The 16015-nt window shown below is 42.4% G+C and overlaps 1 protein-coding gene across 2 annotated transcripts in view; it reads left to right on the top strand.

Annotated features, from left to right (window-relative positions):
• Window positions 1–3226: 3226 nt before the first annotated feature.
• CLINT1 (clathrin interactor 1) overlaps window positions 3227–16015 on the top strand; it is a 48748-nt gene continuing 35959 nt past the window's right edge. The window contains exon 1 of one of the 2 annotated variants that reach the window (XM_084536039.1): window positions 3227–3479. In XM_084536039.1, the coding sequence (XP_084392165.1) occupies window positions 3439–3479 (41 nt within the window). In that variant the 5' untranslated portion in view covers window positions 3227–3438. Of the gene's footprint in view, window positions 3480–6775; window positions 6921–16015 lie in introns of those variants that run through there. The other variant, XM_084536040.1, reaches the window with a different exon arrangement.

Here is a 16015-nt window from a genome sequence, read left to right as displayed (position 1 = left end):
CCTGTTATGCTGAATATTGCATTGCTTTGAAACTGCATTACCCTCGATCTACACCGATCAGATCTCTTTTAAAGAAACTACTTATGCATCAGAAAGTGTCTTCACATCATTCAGAAATTATACATATGCTCATGCACTTTATCAGTAGCTGACAGAATGGGGATGGCAAAATTACTGTCAGTCATGTTGTATTCAATCTTACATAAAGACCTGCTTTTTACTATACCCTAAAATTGACAATAAATGCCAGTCGTCTCTCCTTGCCCCATTACTGCATCCAGACATAGCTAGTAATGCTTAAAAGATCTGCACCTTCATCTTAACTGCTGTTAAATTCCAGCTTCATTCTCTCTTCTGCCTTTACTATTATTCTCCTATGCCTGAATCTAAAACACTTCCTCCTTACTCTTCTCTTTTTCTAAAATGTATGATTAGAGTAGGTTGTGTTGTGTTTTTTTTCTCATGGAAACAAATATTTTAAAAAAACAAACACATAAAACAACCAAATCCTGATGGCTTACTGACTCCTGTTTCAGTTCTAATGTCAACCCTGATGAGAAGAAAGGGAAGAGGTTGTTTGACATTGGGCAATGTGCACCTTCAGGTGTGGCTGGAGTCTGGACCCTGAAAGCTGCCTCTTGCAGCCCATCGTGAGTTGGCAGGCCTGTTCCAGCACGTAGAACTCTGGGAGCTGCTTGCAGCTGCTCAAGGAAACCACTGCACTGACAAGCACATCAATTTCAGAGCACCGCAGCAGAATCTGGGGAACTTCCAGTTCATCAGAAACGTATTTAGAAATTTGGTTTTGATCCAATATGGACTGAAGCCAAATTTAAAAATAACATCATTTCTAGCAAATCAGAAAGGCTGTGCTTTTGCAAGCTCCAATTGCAATACTTTATATTATTATTTCTTCTTTAAACAAATATCAAAAATGTTTTTTCCTAATCCCGAGACCAACATCCTCAGTTTAATTATAGAAAAAGTGAAAGGCAGATAACAAAGATCAAGAGTCCTCTCTCAGCTTGTTTTGCCAGGTGTTACAATATGAAATTAAGGATCACTCTCCTCCCAGTCTATGATGGAAGGGCACATAGCAGTGGGGACAGCAGAACTGATGCTGAGTTCAGTTAAACAACAACCACAGACAGATGATAGATGTGCTGCAGATTAAAATACCAGCTCAGAGTTCTGTGACATTCAAAAAGGCAGACAGTGCTAAGAACTCTTATGAAGGGAACCAAGAAAAAAAACTATAAAACATAAGTAGGTCATTGCGTGTCTTCAATGCTGTATGCAGTGTTCATCCCTCCCTTCAGTTTCAAAAAGATAGAGCAGAATTCCAAAGCTATGGCACAACTTCTGAACAAGGAGAAAATAAATATACCTCAAGTCTTGGGCATAGTAAAGGAAACAATGTAGTAAGAAATCTAAAGATTTCTAAATTCACAACTGACAGTGAAAGGAATAAAACAAAATTATTATACACCATTTCCCATGACGTTTGGACTAGTAATACTTTTAAGCAGATGGTTTAAAACTCGTAAGAGGAAATATTTTTTCACACAACACAAAACAGTTTAATACAGAATGTTATTGCAACAAGGTGTTGGGGACTAATCTAAGAGGATTCAAAATGTAATCAGTTAAATTCATAAAAGCAAAGGACATCCAGTGCTCCTAAATGAAAGTTTAAGATGAATACTCCAGAATTAAGTCCCATAGGCACAGGAGGTTGAAAATGGGAAAGATCCACCTGGGGACTAATCCACCGACATTCACCTGTTCATACAATATTTACACAAACATATAGCACTCACTGTTAGTGTGCGGACTGGATCTGATGATCGATTTGGGATGTTTATTCAAGCAGATTTCCCTGAGCTTTCACTGAATTTTTCAGAAGACAGAAGCTGTGAAAGTACCTTGGTAAAAAGAGATAGTGGGATGTCAGAAAATGGGCAGGTGATCTGCTGTTCAGTTCTCCTGATTAGTTCAAAGAAATACCAACTATAAAAAGAGGTGACTGTTACTTGACCAGTAAATTGCAACCGGTCTTTCTCATGCCTTTTGTGGTCTCTCTAACCAAACAACCAAAAGGCAAACGTTTACAGGTACATATTGCCTTTAGGTAAAAGTTTACAAACATACGTTGTCCTGAGGCAAAACACATTCATTTATGACACAAACAGGAAAGATACATCAAGAATACGTTATGGACTGACCATAGTACCCAGGCACTCTCTTTGTGTCTTGTGACTTGCAAAGAAATAGCCAACAGACTTCCACCTCTCTTGAGAAAAAAATCTTCCTTCATGACTGCTCGTTCGAAACTGACATTGAAAACAAGCTGATAGAGAACAACAGTAAAGGTATGTAACAAAACAGTCTGTCAATCCTGATTATTATAAAATCACTTGACAGAATTCGCTGTTTTGATGACACTCAAGGAGCTGTGATTCCTGTTCAACACTGTGCACAGACAATATTTGAAGATGGCCTTGCAATGCATGTTGAGAAGTATGTTAAATCAGTTAAAATACTCTGGTGGCAGCTTTAATGTGTACGATTCTTTCCCTTGGCTTTTTGTCAGTTGGCTTGGTCTTGCTGGAGCAGTGGGAACGAGGTTCCTGGCCGTGCTGTGCCCCAGCCGGTGCCTTTACCTCACCCTTTTGCCCGCTTTGCTGTGTCACACCTCTTACAGAACCCGCTGGAGGCCCTCAGGAGGTGTCCTGGGTGTCTGGGCAACATCCATATCAGGCTGCAAACCACGAACAGCAAACAGAGCTGTAGAGATGGAATGCTGCCCTTCAACGAGCTCCTCACAAGGCCATATTCCAGTCAGGCGTGACTCTTATGGCCGCAGTTGGTGGTTCTGCATGGCGCTATCTGCCTCTTGTGAGGGAGAAGGTGGCGGGGCAAGGAGCTAACCACAGGGTAGGAGCTGTGGTGCTTTTAAGGCCGGGTCAGAGCAGGGCTGTGGCTGCACCACAAGCCGAGGAGGGCACAACCCCTGGGCTCCACCACAGCGTGTGGCACAGCCTCGCAGCACTTGGAGGCGATGCGAGGCGACACCACCAACCTCCTGAGTGCCAACCAGCGGGACTACAACTCCCCGCAACCCTTGCGAGCCGAGCCCAGGCTCCTAAAGAACCTAAACCCTCCAGCAGGCGGTGCGGGGCGGCCGGACCGCCCCCTCAGAGCGCACCCCGATGGGCAGACTACAGCTCCCGGCAGCCAGCGCCGGGCCCTCCATTTCCGGGAGCGGCGCCGCGTCCCCGGGCTCCTGAGGCGGCTGCGAGCCCTGAGCGGGCCTGGCTCGGCGGCGGGGGCTGCCCGGAGCGCGGCTGAGCGGAGCCTCCTGGGGCCGGCGGAGCAGGAGGAGGAGGAGGAGGAGGAGGGCAGCGAGGCCGAGGAGGTGCCCGGGCGGTGGGCGCCATGCTCAACATGTGGAAAGTGCGGGAGCTGGTGGACAAGGCGTGAGTACGGCGGGCCTGGAAAGGGGGGGGGATTAAAAAGGGGGGGGCTCGGTTGTGGCCCCTCAGCGGGGCCCGCGCTGCCCCCGGCCGCCTCCCAACATGGCCGCGGCGCCGCCCCCGCTGAGGTGGCGCCCTCCCGGCCGCCCCCCGCTCGCCTCAGCCCCTGCCCGGGGCCCTGGGTGGCAGCCCGCTGCCTGCACCCCCCCTCCCGGCCCGGCCTCGGCCCCTCTGAGGCAAGCGGGGGCCGCTCCCCCGGCAGCCCGGGGCCTTCCCGCTGTGCCCGGCCCTCCGCAGGGCCCAGTGGGTTCCTTGGGGGTTGTGCCGCTCCTTGGGGTGCTCCCTTCTCTGCCAGGGGGGCTGTGGGGTTTGGGGAGCCCCTGAGGGCTGGCTCGGGTGGATGGCCTCATGTCCAGGCCCCTTCTGAGAAACAGATGGGTCACGTCCGGAGAAAAGAGGGCTGCAAGGAGCCAACCACCTGTACAGGAGGTTTGCAGAGTGCTGCCAGCGCTGCCACGTCTCTCCCAGGCTCTTTGCTCCTGCCAAAGGACAGGTCCCTACTGTGGTCACCACTGACTTGCCACCCCTGGTTTTAGAGGTGGAGCGGGGTAGAGGAGAGCAGTGCTCCATCCCAGCCCTTAAACTTGAAATGGCTCAGGTATTTGCAAGTTTATTTCTTGGATTAGAGCCGCCTTCAGACGTGGCTGCTGTGCTGGTTACCGTGATCACGGTGTTGCTGTTAGAGAGTGTGACGTTATCGCTGTGTTTTTCTGCTACTCCTTAAATGCTGGCGTAAGGGGAAAAAAATACTATAGTGGAGGACTTACTAAAGATTAGATTTTGCCTACTTAGATAATATGTCTTTAGGGCCAAACTTGGAGCACTTTTCCATGAATTGTGAAATTCTCAGAGGAATAACTTGCTGAAGGTCACAACTTAGTATATGCAGGAGGAGATTGTGTGCTCTAGTAATTGTGTCTAGCCTTAGAGGTCAAAGGGTAAGTCTTTCAAAACTGAGGTTCCGTTCTGAACTTTTTAAAAACTTCTGTTTCTCCAAACAGTTCTTAAACTGACCTGCTCTCTACAAAAGCTTTAAAGGCAGCAAACTGAGGAGAAATGGCAGCTTATTCATCATAATCAGGTGTTTTGCTTAGGATGCTGTGTACCAGACTGAGGCTTTTCCAGGCCAGGACTTCTCTTGAGGAAGTGGCTTACTTTTTTTTTCTCCTGTTATCAGCTTCCTGCCAAAAAAGCTGGTTGTTGCTAAAGTAGAATGGTAATTGTAATAATGTGACATTGTAGAGATAGGAGAACCCAAATAGGCCCACCTTGAGTTCTAGGATTTAAAAGGACACCTCCAGAGAACATGAAGTTTTGCCTGTGTACTTTTATTTATGTAGTGTTAATGATCAGTGTAACACTGCCACTGTAATTAAAACGTTTACTTCTAAGGATATTTTGTAAGTTATTAAGTCAAACTGTGCATCAAAATCTGTACTGGAAAAGACATTCAATTTTCAAACCAAGTGCAGGAAGTGAGTATTTCAGATAAAATGTTTTTTGAATAAACTTCAATTTTAGGGAATAACATTATTCAAATAAAACAGATCGTGTATTTAAAGGGGGGAGGGAGGAGGGAAGTGCGGTGCCTGGAGAGTAAACAGTATTTAGAGACATCAAAATCAATAGTCCCATTGTGTGCAGTGCAGATCTGTCATAATGTCTTCTGTCTTAAGGCCACAACTTACAAAACTCTCTACAGAGACTAGGTAATGCTGTTCGCCTCATAAATAACTGCTGATGCTGTGGCAGGAACATACTGAACTTTAATTAGAATGTCTCTTTCCTTAAAAAAGGAATATGTTTATATGGGGTTTTTGAAAAATGTGCAAGTAGCCTGAAATTTTGCTGCCGCAAACCAAGATCTTTGCGGTGCATGTTAGCTCTACGCCTTGGTTCCACATTCAGCTGTTACGTTTCATCTTAGTATTTATTTCAACTTGCTCGTCTGTCTCTTAGCTTTACTTGGTCTTCAGTGGCTGAGAGCTTGCCTAGGTCAGAGATCTCAAGGTGGAGGACCCGTATGAAACATTTGTCAGTGTTTCAAAGTTCAGTAAGCCACAATGCACAATTAAGCTACTATTAATTTTGGTCCATGTCTGCTTCCTACTTAAACAAAAAATACTTAAAAATGGTAAATAGACTATTAAACTTCTTGATAGCTTTAAACCTAAAAATTAGAACCTAGAATTACCTTTGTAATTCAATTGCAAAAAGCACTTTCTGAAAGCTCAAAAGTATGGATCCACATCCTCTTGTGCATAAAACAGTTATTTTTGATAGTGAATGGTGGTCCTACTATATTTGAAATTCAGACTATGATAGAGCATTAGGCTTACTGTTCTAAGATGTGACAAGATGCTTTGAGTCTTGTTCTCCTGTTTGCAGTGTAACAATTCTTAAGTTCTAGTATAAGTCCACCCTCTTCAGTTTTATGTGGCTTGATTAGCTATGATCAAGCAGTAATGCTTCCTATCTAATTGGGAGTTGTGAAGAAATTTGAGGATTAAACCAAATAACTAATAAAGCTTCTCTGTGCCCAGTAAAACTTGCTTGTCCTAAGTTTTATTCTAAATAAATGCCAACCTTTTTCCACTCTCCAGTTTCTTCCCAGGTGCTGCAATGTGCACAAGAATTATTCAAGTGTGTGGAGTTACATTGAGTTTGTCTGGTTAGCTTGCAGTTTAGATGGTGCAGATCTAAACTTTACTTCTTTTAGAATAAGCTATGTTACACACTATTATGTGATTAAATTAACTTTAAAGGCAGTTTTTCAGTTTTTTCAAGTGTTCATTTGTATGAGTATTCTCCCCAGTAGATCAAAGCTGAACTGGAAAGCAAACAGCACAAATGCAGCCCCCCTTGATTGATTCGCTCCCTCTGTAACTGTAAACTCAGTTCAAATGACAGGTTTCTGATGGCTCAATAAAAGTCCAGGGTGGTGCTTGATGTAAAATTAGTGAGTCAGGTAGCAGTCTGAGTCACTGCTGAGGTTATGTAGTAGAGTTTGATGAATTCTATGGTGTCGTGGACTTGGGCTGTTTGTGGTGGAAATGTGCAGCCGTTGTAGCCCGAATGCCGTATGCAGAAGGCAGCCAGTTTTTTCTGACCTAATAAGCTGCATACCAACATCTGCGCTCTGCCATATTAAGAAGCACACAGCACATACTTTACATAGCTGGTAGGAGCATGAGCTCTAAGAATATTTTACATGTGGGAAGTATGCTGGCCACCAGCTATCCCGCTGCTCTGTTGCGTGATGGGTTCTGCAGCTTTATCTCAGATGGATAATGTTACCCTGGATGTTCTGCTGCTCCTATGGCACCGGGTTCAGGTTACCTCCTTCCTGCTCTGAGCAGCGCTGTGGCTGTGATGCAGCTTTGGGTAAGTCTTATATAGGAACTGCTTGTGAGCTGTGTGAGGCTTAGGACCTGTGGCCTGGCCAGTACTGTGCAGAAGCAGCTTACCCTAGAAATGTTAAGTTTTTCAGTGCTTTGGTAATCCAACCAGCAAAGGCCTGACCAGGTATCTCCATAGTGTGTGTAAATATCTGTACTGTCAAAGGGAGCTGCAGTCACTGAGATCTAATTCTGAAGCCCTGGGTATGGAAATACTGAGTATTATGCAACTTGGCAACTTCCTTTTTTAATCTTGTTAGACAAGTATGTGCTGTGTTTTGTGGTCCTGGTAAATTTTCTAGGGGAGTTTTGTAAAGAAAGCTCTGTGGAATTTTCAAAAGAAATCAAGGTATATCAAGGAACCCTTTTAAAACAACTTTTTAGCTTGGCAAGAGCAGGAAGGTCTTAGCTTCACCTCGGGGCCAAGTTTCAAAGATAGGCCACCATGTTTGTCTCTAACTTTCTTGAATTCCTTTTTCTCCTCTGTAAGTGGGGAAAGGGAAACTTCACTCCCACTTCTAGAAAGGTGAGAAAGGAAGACCTGGGGAACTGGACTTCTCATAGAAATAATGTTCCTCTGTTAGTAGAGATGTGATTGTAACTTAGTATTTTTTCTAACTAGTTTCTGTCACAGGCAGGTAGGACATGCAGTAGACAGGATGAAAAACCTTTTGTTCCTTGAGATTAGATTGTTGCTTGTGTCACAATGTGATTTTACAGCCACTTTCTCTGCGGTTTCTTTACTGTTCTTAGCTTTTGTTAAATGCATGACCCTAGAATGAGAGCTAATTTTAAGCACCTTCCACACACCAAAAGGTGAGAAACAGTCTAAAAATTTGGTGAAGGTGATAGATCTGTATAATCCAGATGTTCATTGGAATTTGTTAAGGAGGTGAGAATGTTGTCACCGGGTTTTTTGAGCTTCTTGAATATATATTTAAGGAAAGATTCTGAATTTCTTGGCAGTGTTAGGAACGTGATAGCTGCCACCCTTCTGATTTCATTATTTCATTTTTTTCCATCTCTCCCTTCTAGTTGAGTTGTTTGTCCCCATCACAGAGTCCTAACTGCTTTGCAGTTACTGCTCTTAGCCACACCTTGCTCGTGGCAGAGCAGGAATGTGATGGCACTCCCTCCTGTTGCAGGGTGGGAGTGGAAGTGTTACGGAGCTATGTTTTCATACATTTTGCAAGCCTGACAAATTGCCCAAGTATAATATTGTAAACTGTCTTGAAATGGAGAGTAAATTGTCTTGCTTAAAACTAATTGCAATGTTTGTACAGATACTAAATACTTAAAGCATTTATAACCCTTGAATTTGTAGAGGTAGGCACTAGGGTCCTCTACTGCTTGTTCTGATGTTACGTCTTCGTGAGGATCTTTAACGGAAGTGGAAAAGGAAGGGCTGAAGGAGTTGCTGTCATCAGCTCCAGAACAGCAGGCTAGGGGAAAAGTTCTGCTAGTTAATGAGCAGCGTGTTTTCCTTAGTGCTTCTAATTGTACAAGTTGGAAAAAGAAGGGTAAAAATTCTGGTAAAATAGAGTGAATTACTGCTTTGATATTCATTGCAGTTCTTAGCTGTTGTAGCCTAAAGCGGTGCAAATAAATTAGGCATTGTGCTTCAGCTGAGGAGTAGAGGTTTCTGGATTACTCCTGCTTCACAGATAAGGAAAACTAAAAGGGTAGCTGTGTCAAACTAACAGTGAGCTGATAATGGTATAAACTCTGGATTTGCTGAGTCCCAGTCTCATGCTGCTGTCTGCTGGCTCATGTTATGTCTGCATTATACTTTATTAGCGTGGTAGTTGTATAAATACCAGTAAGTTACCCTACAATCACATGCCTTACAGTCAACTCTATAGTATGATTGTATTTCACCAATACATAAGAAGGATCCTACTTATTTTCAGCTTGGGCAGGGTTAAATCCTCTTGCCTAACTACTTTCCTTTTTCCAATGTGCCCATAATTGTTCTTGTTTACAGGTAACTTTATTATGGTCCGTGGATTTGTCCACATAGACTATTGAGCTCTCCCGTAATCAAGTACTGTTGGCTGGTTTAGTAATAGCAGGTATTATGGTAAATGATCTGTCATATGATATAGCCAGTGCAAGGGTAAATAATTGTCTAACACTAGTCCATTGCTATCTGACCTTCCTGTAAACTCCTTTGCTCCAGTTCCAGGATCATTTACTTTTCTTTACACTTGAGAATTATTTTGGTTTGCATAAGCAAGGTCTTGAGAGCAGTGAACGCTTTCATTGTTTTATGTAAGGGACAGTTAACCCTCCCTGCATGAGTTATCCTCCTATTGCTGCTTAAGAGATGTCCTGCTGATAACTGCTTTAAGAACAGCATTTAGTGTCATTATTGCAAGCAAGGTGATGATTATTATCTCCAGCCCCATAAGGACTTGTCCTCTGCCCAGTTACCAGAGAGAGAAGTCTTGTGAATGCAGAGGAAGATCATGTTTAATATCTTCTGGCTCTGCATCAGTGTGTGGCTGTGCCTGCCAAGTGGTTGTCATAGCACTTCGTTCTTAGGGCTTTCCTCCTTCCTTTAAAAATGTACAAAAACCGTTACTGCTTTTTACAAACAAGGAATAAAAATAGTTGTAGTCTTTGGGCCATGTAATTTAGTATTGGTGATAAGCATCTCTGAAAGTGGCACGCTCCGTTATCTCATGTACATAGATATGTCATTCTGCTTGAATATTCAATTAGTGGAGTAATCAAAAGTAAGCAAGTACTACAAGCTGAAGTATGTACTAAGAGTTAGCAGAAGGTAACTCTCAGAAGGTAACTGTGATCAAATACAAAGGATTGATGAATAACCTGCTCCTTAAAGCGAGGCCATTGTTCAAATGCAGCCTTGCCCTTCCTCACCCCCTGGAAGGTAACAGCCCATAGTGTTGTTCCCTAATGCTAGGTAAGGGGTCAGCCTTCTGTGCTTTTAGGGAATCTAAATGGTGTGTACGTGCTTAAGAACTTCTGTGTACTTGAAGTATTTATAAAACATAATTTTGCATCACCTTTCTAGAAATAAAGCTAAGCTTCTGCTTGGTACACAAATGAAGCTAGGCAAAAGTAAAGCCTTACCTACCTCACTGTGCAATTACAGTCAAAAGGATGGAGGTGCTCAGCTCAGTTCTTTGCTAACATCTCTTGCTCGTGTTGCCAGTTAGTATGTTATGCTTTTGATTTGCATATTTATTTTTATCCAGGGTACTTCCAAAGCACGGTGTAAACATGGAATACACCACAGCCTGCTTTCATCAGGCTTGCCTATCAGAGGGTGTAAGGTCAGCATTGCAGTGGGCCTAAAAGGCAATTTTGAAGTTTTGATCTGGTTCTTGTATCTCACATGTGCGTCCCTTTATTTCAAGTTTTAAATATGTTTCTGTATTTATGTAAGAATGGTAAGGTTCTGTAAAAACAGAAGGACGAGATGCTGGAGAATGAGTGAGACATTGCCTTGAAGGCTGGTAGTTCAGGACTCAGCCATGTGGTGTTTTTAAGGACTGTGTGCATGCTTCTTTGTGGAATTCTTGGGATTTTCCTCATTGGTTTATTCTTGAGTTTGGGACACAGTTTGTTCAAGTCATGGTACAAGATGTCCCACTTGAAACTGGAGAACTCATCTTTAACATGACCTGTTGCTTTAAGTATGTTGCAAATATTTACATGCACTTGATGTGGAACTTCAACTTCCAAATTACTGCTGTTTGTTCTGAACTAATGTTAAGGGAACATTTGAAAAGAAAAAGGTGGAAAGAGGAAGGTAGAGAGCCTAAACTGAGACTCATTGACCTTGGGAAGAAGGAGCACAGCTACCCCCTTTAATTTGTTAGTCTCTTTTCCATCTCTTACAATGTGCTTGATCTTCCTGACATGGGTCCAGTTATAGACAAGCACTGGTAGCTGCTGTTGTTTCTCAGTTTAGAGCATGAGATTTTTTTCTTACATGTTCCATTTGGAATAGACAGCTGGAATATAGCTAGAACTTGCTTCTGTAGTCTCTTCAGAAAGGGTAATGGTGTAGGTGAACTTAACTTGCTCTTAATAGAAAAGACCCTTTATTCTGCTTCTCTGAAAAATAAGACCCAATTCAGGCTTGGGTGTGGTTTATTTTTTAGCCTACATGTGTTGTTCAGCTGTGGTTATATGAAGCTGTTACAGGCTGGTGGTTCACTTTTCAGAAAGCTGTGTAGTCTGTGGTTTCCTGAATATTTTTTTGGGGTAGGTGTTAGGAAAAAGTATTCATTACTTATTTACTCCTGCATGTTGTGCCGTGTCAAGTATAGTGGTTTGGGTTGCTGTGCAATGAACTGGTTAGAGAAACCGTTCTGATTAGAAACTTTCTCTCTCACAGAAGGACTTTTTAGGTTGTTTCTAAGTTAGATGAGTTCCCTAGACTCGTATGCTGTACAAATGTTTGTGTGGCACGTCTGAAGAAGCAGTATTGAGGTGGGAGGGAAGACAAAACAGTTTAAAGCAGTTTAAGCGGAGGGCATAGGAACACATGGCAGAGTGTGTTCAAGTCTCCTTGTGGTTGCCCTGATGTCTCCAACACTGTCAGCACTACAGCAAATTATGAAAACACTGTATAAGCCATGAAATCTTAGGTTGTAGTTTCACAGTGTAAGCGTAGGCTGATGGTAAAAGAGGTTTCACAGCCTTCTGTCTGCATGGGCTGCTGGCACCAGCACGCTTTCTGCTTGATCAGAGAATGTTTTTCAGGCTAACCAGTTGTTTTTGCCAACTTAATTCTCCACTGGATCAGTTCCCTGGTATAGCTAACTCCATGGTCACGCAAATATTTGTACTGGCGTAAAGGAAGGAATGGTATCTGGGTAAGAATGAGTGGCTAGAGGTGAAGGAGGACAAGGTGCAGGTTTAGTGCTTTAGCTGCACCCTTAGGATGCAATTCCCCAGGCAGGTGGGGTAATCCTTCCACTGAAAGAGAGCGTCCCACTTTTATACCTGGCCATTTCTAGTCCTTGGGTTCTGTGTGCTGCTATCGTAGTTCAGCATTTGCTTACATTAACTTGTTGATAGAGCTTAAAAAACCACAGACACAAAACCACCACCTTTTATGGCTAGTAACTGGTTTGGCAGGGTGCTGCATAAGCAGCTGCTTGTGGCACTACAAGTGCTCGTGTTGATAGGGGAAAGGACAGGAAGATAGGCTGGGACCTTTTTTGTTGATAATGCACTTTCAGGTTACCTGATTTAAATAATTTTGGAAACTGAGCTATTAGTGGTTTGTTACCCACAAAACTGCTCCAAAAGATGACACTTCAGCTCCAAGTTGAAATTTCTTAGGGTTGTTGATCTATATGTTGTGTATCACTAATCTTCCCAAGTTTGTGTCACTGCTGTGCTGGGGGATGTGTGTCGTGGTTTGGCTTTGCTCTCAGGCCCCAGTTTGTGAAAGAGGATATGAACTGAAATAGGCAGATGTCTTGTATGGTCCTGCTTTGGATCATTCCATCTGGAAGATCTTCATGCAGGAGAGATGCTTTCATTATGAGTTTAAAGTACAGCTAATTATATTAGAAATACCAGTGGCATATATTTGTTACAGAGTGGTAAGAGTGATGTTCTTCGTAGACTTTAAATTACATCCTCTTGGATGTGTTTGATTTACCTTTTAAAATCAAACTAAAGTGACAACATCAACTTTAGTGTGGATTTGTGTGTTCTAAGGGAACTACCTCAAAGCTGTTGTACGCTCCCTTCCTCTCTTCCAGTTGGTGTCCTATCCTAAGTGGTTAAGTATTGACTGCACACTTAATAGATATTACCTGGTTCATTTGGGATACAATTAGAAATATTAGTGTCTATTCAACTTGTTTAATGAGACTGACCTGCATTTTAAAAATCTGTTGTAGTAATAATGAGACCCACTGGGACTTGGGGAGCATGGCTCTTGTTTGCTTGGTCTGTACTCATCACAACAAATGTTTTTCTTGTTGGTTGCTGTCCCTGTGCTGTCCAGCTGTTCAGAAGCATTCTACATACATACAGCCTAATCTGTTTCTTCTCAAGCCATAATTTTGTGTTAAGTGAAGAGATGCATCAGTACATCTACTTGTGCTTCTTGGGAGGTGTATGTTGTCTTCTGTGAGACTATTCACTTGAAGGTTCCTTTAAGTCCATTTTGAATGTAGAGAAGAAAAGGGTTTTTGCTAGCCTTAGATAACTTTACAGTTGCTCTGGGTAGGTGCTTGCTTCTGAAAAATAAATGTCGTTCCTGTTAGTGTACATCCATCAGTAAAAGTGACAGCAGTCACTAAGGTATCAACTCTAATTATTCCTCTTTTATTATTCAATTATTTTAACTGTTTGTCTGTATGATCATGCAAAGAGAGGTGGGGAAATACCCACCCTTCAGAGGTGTTTATTGTCTAAATGATTTGACGGCTGGGATGTAACTTCTCTCTCCTTGCTACCAAATTGATGTTTGTGTTTCTTGAGACAGCTTGAAGACTTAGTGCTAATAGATTTCTAATTAGAAAGTGGGTTCTCCTAGCCTTTAAACTGCCAGTGTTTGGCTTTTGTTAATTAAAGTAACTGTAACTTAAGTATGTAACTGCAGATACTAGAATTTTATGATCTTGTAATCTTACTATTAGTGAGTTGAATAAATTGTTCCTGTATTGAACCATAGTGAAATTGGTTTGTTGCAAGTAGCTTGTTCAGTTTGAAGTTATCATCTGGATATGGGCAGGAACTAGAAACTGGAGCTTCAAGGCAAAAGAAACGGCTCTTGTTACCTTTTTAGGATATAAGAGTTATTTGATCTCCTGGAGGAACCAGTTTAACAAATGATACCTATGAAAGGAGAGGAAACACTATTATCCTCCACAAATAAGCATGGCTTGGCATTTTGAAAGTTAATTTGTCTGTAATTTGCCAGACTCATTCCACAAAAGAACATTTGCTTTGGGTAAAAACGCATGTTTGTGAATTTGTGGGATTTTAGTTTGCCAAGCTTCCCTTTTTATGTAATGCGAGATACTAATTTGAAAATTTTAATGAAATACTGAATGTTAATACTAGAACACTGACTTCTTAATATTTCACTTATTCTGGATGGTGTGTTCTCATTGCTGCTGCCCATTTCATTTTGGATGTCCTGCAGGGAATAGCTGTAGAAGGGCACTCAGCCGTTAGCTATTAGCCACTGTTTCCTTATGGGTTAAGTTCCTTTGTCCAGCTGCTTAATGCAATAACAGAAGGTTTTCTGCTTTGTAACCTGCCTTCACAGGAAAATGGAATGGCAAAATAAAATAGGTGCCAAGCTATAGAATCCTACAAGACACAGAAAATAATCATAAAACCTGACAGGATAAGAGGTAACGGGCACAAACTAAAACAAATGAAATTCCTATGTGCAAGAAAATGCTTTTTTAAATTATTTTTTACTGTGAGGGTTGCCAAATCCTGGATGGAGCAGGTGTCATGAAGAGTGTGGAGTTTCCATCCTTGGTGTATTTCAGAACCTGAGAGGTGAAGGCCCTGGGCAACCTGCTCCTGCTGCCCCTGCCTGGGCAGGATGGCTGCCCTGGGGGACCGTGAGCTCCTGTCCAACCTCGGCTGTTCTCAGAGCCCAACTTGGCTCCCTGGAGTGGTAAGAGCTGTCCTTATGGAGCACTGAAACGGAGATCAATTAGAATATCTTCTCAGTCCCCTTTTATACAACAGCCCTGTGTGTCCCAACACTCAGGTTTTGGAAAAAAATCATTTCAGTGCTTCTGCCAGTGGAAGAAGCATGAGTGACAAGGTGCATTGTGCAACTCTTCTCTAATATCTTGTTAGTGTTTTGTGTGCTGTGAGCCTCACCTATAATTCTCGTGTCAGTTGAACTATTTTGATGTGCTTTTGGCTATATATGACGTGCTTGCTCCATGTAATAAAATATTAGATGGGCAATTCTGGGGAAACTGATTGCCGGCTCTGGTTGTCAGCAGAACCTGTTATAATTATGCTAAATTAACTTGATCAGGAGATGCCAACTGGCTTAATTTCATAAGAGGAGGGCCTCAAGCTGGTGAAGGGGAAAAAATAGTTCTTATGAGCGTAAGGTAAGAGGTGGGCATCTGATGCAAAGGGTATTTGCCTCCTAAAAGAGTTCAGGAAACTGAAGAATAAGGTGGTAAACCTTGACTATTTGCCTTTCAGAAATTTTTGGGTAAGTCGTCCTGTCAGTGTCCCATTTTAAAACTGTGTGGTTAGCAGGCCTCTGTTCTAGGCCAAGCACAAAATAAGCAAGGCTGAATGAACGAACAGCATGCTGAAGAAACTTTTCCAGATCAAATTAACAAGCTGTGTCAACCAGTCAGAACTCCTGTGAAACTGAAATTTCGGGACTAACGGTATGAGTGCAGAGCAAGAATGTCTTATGTTGAGAACGGTGCATATTTAGGTGATTGGCGACTGGTTTATCAATCAGCTAGTTAGCAAGACAAAAGCAGTAAGCCTGAACTCGATCCTGAAACATGTTAGTTCTGGTTCATGTTATTACTAACAGAGCCACTCTGCAATAATGAGCATAGTTTACTTAAGTCTCTTCATGAGCAAAAGAATAATTAAAACATAAATTGTCTATTTTTTGTGAGTTGTTAGAAAGCACTCTTCCATTTTATTCAGTTTCAAAAAAAAAACCAACACACAACAAACACTAAGCTTTCAAGGTGTTCCTAAGAATGGAGTCCTTGCAGCTGATATGGATATAAAAATTATGTAGGTGGCTGATAGTTGGCAGGATGGTTACCCCTTCTCAATGATGCTGCAAAAGATACAGCGTTGCGAAAGAGAAGGATCAAGGAAATAATGAATAGCAAAAATACGTTTCAGGAAACTGAAATGTCCACTTGAGGAAAGACTGAAGTGCAGAGCTGCTGATCGTTCCCATGTGAAACCACAACTGAGGCATTTGAGCACGTTTTCAAAGAGGCATTCAACCTAATTCAAAGCAAATTGGACGCAAGTCTGAGAAAGCCTTTAGGGCTACTACATGCTGAAGGAGGACTGGAAGAAGGCAAAAACATTGGGGCAAATATTAATGGGTTTTTC

Source organism: Aythya ferina (assembly GCF_964211825.1).
Source record: "Aythya ferina genome assembly, chromosome: 14".
NCBI lineage: Eukaryota > Metazoa > Chordata > Aves > Anseriformes > Anatidae > Aythya > Aythya ferina.
This window is presented reverse-complemented; position numbering and strand designations above follow the sequence as displayed.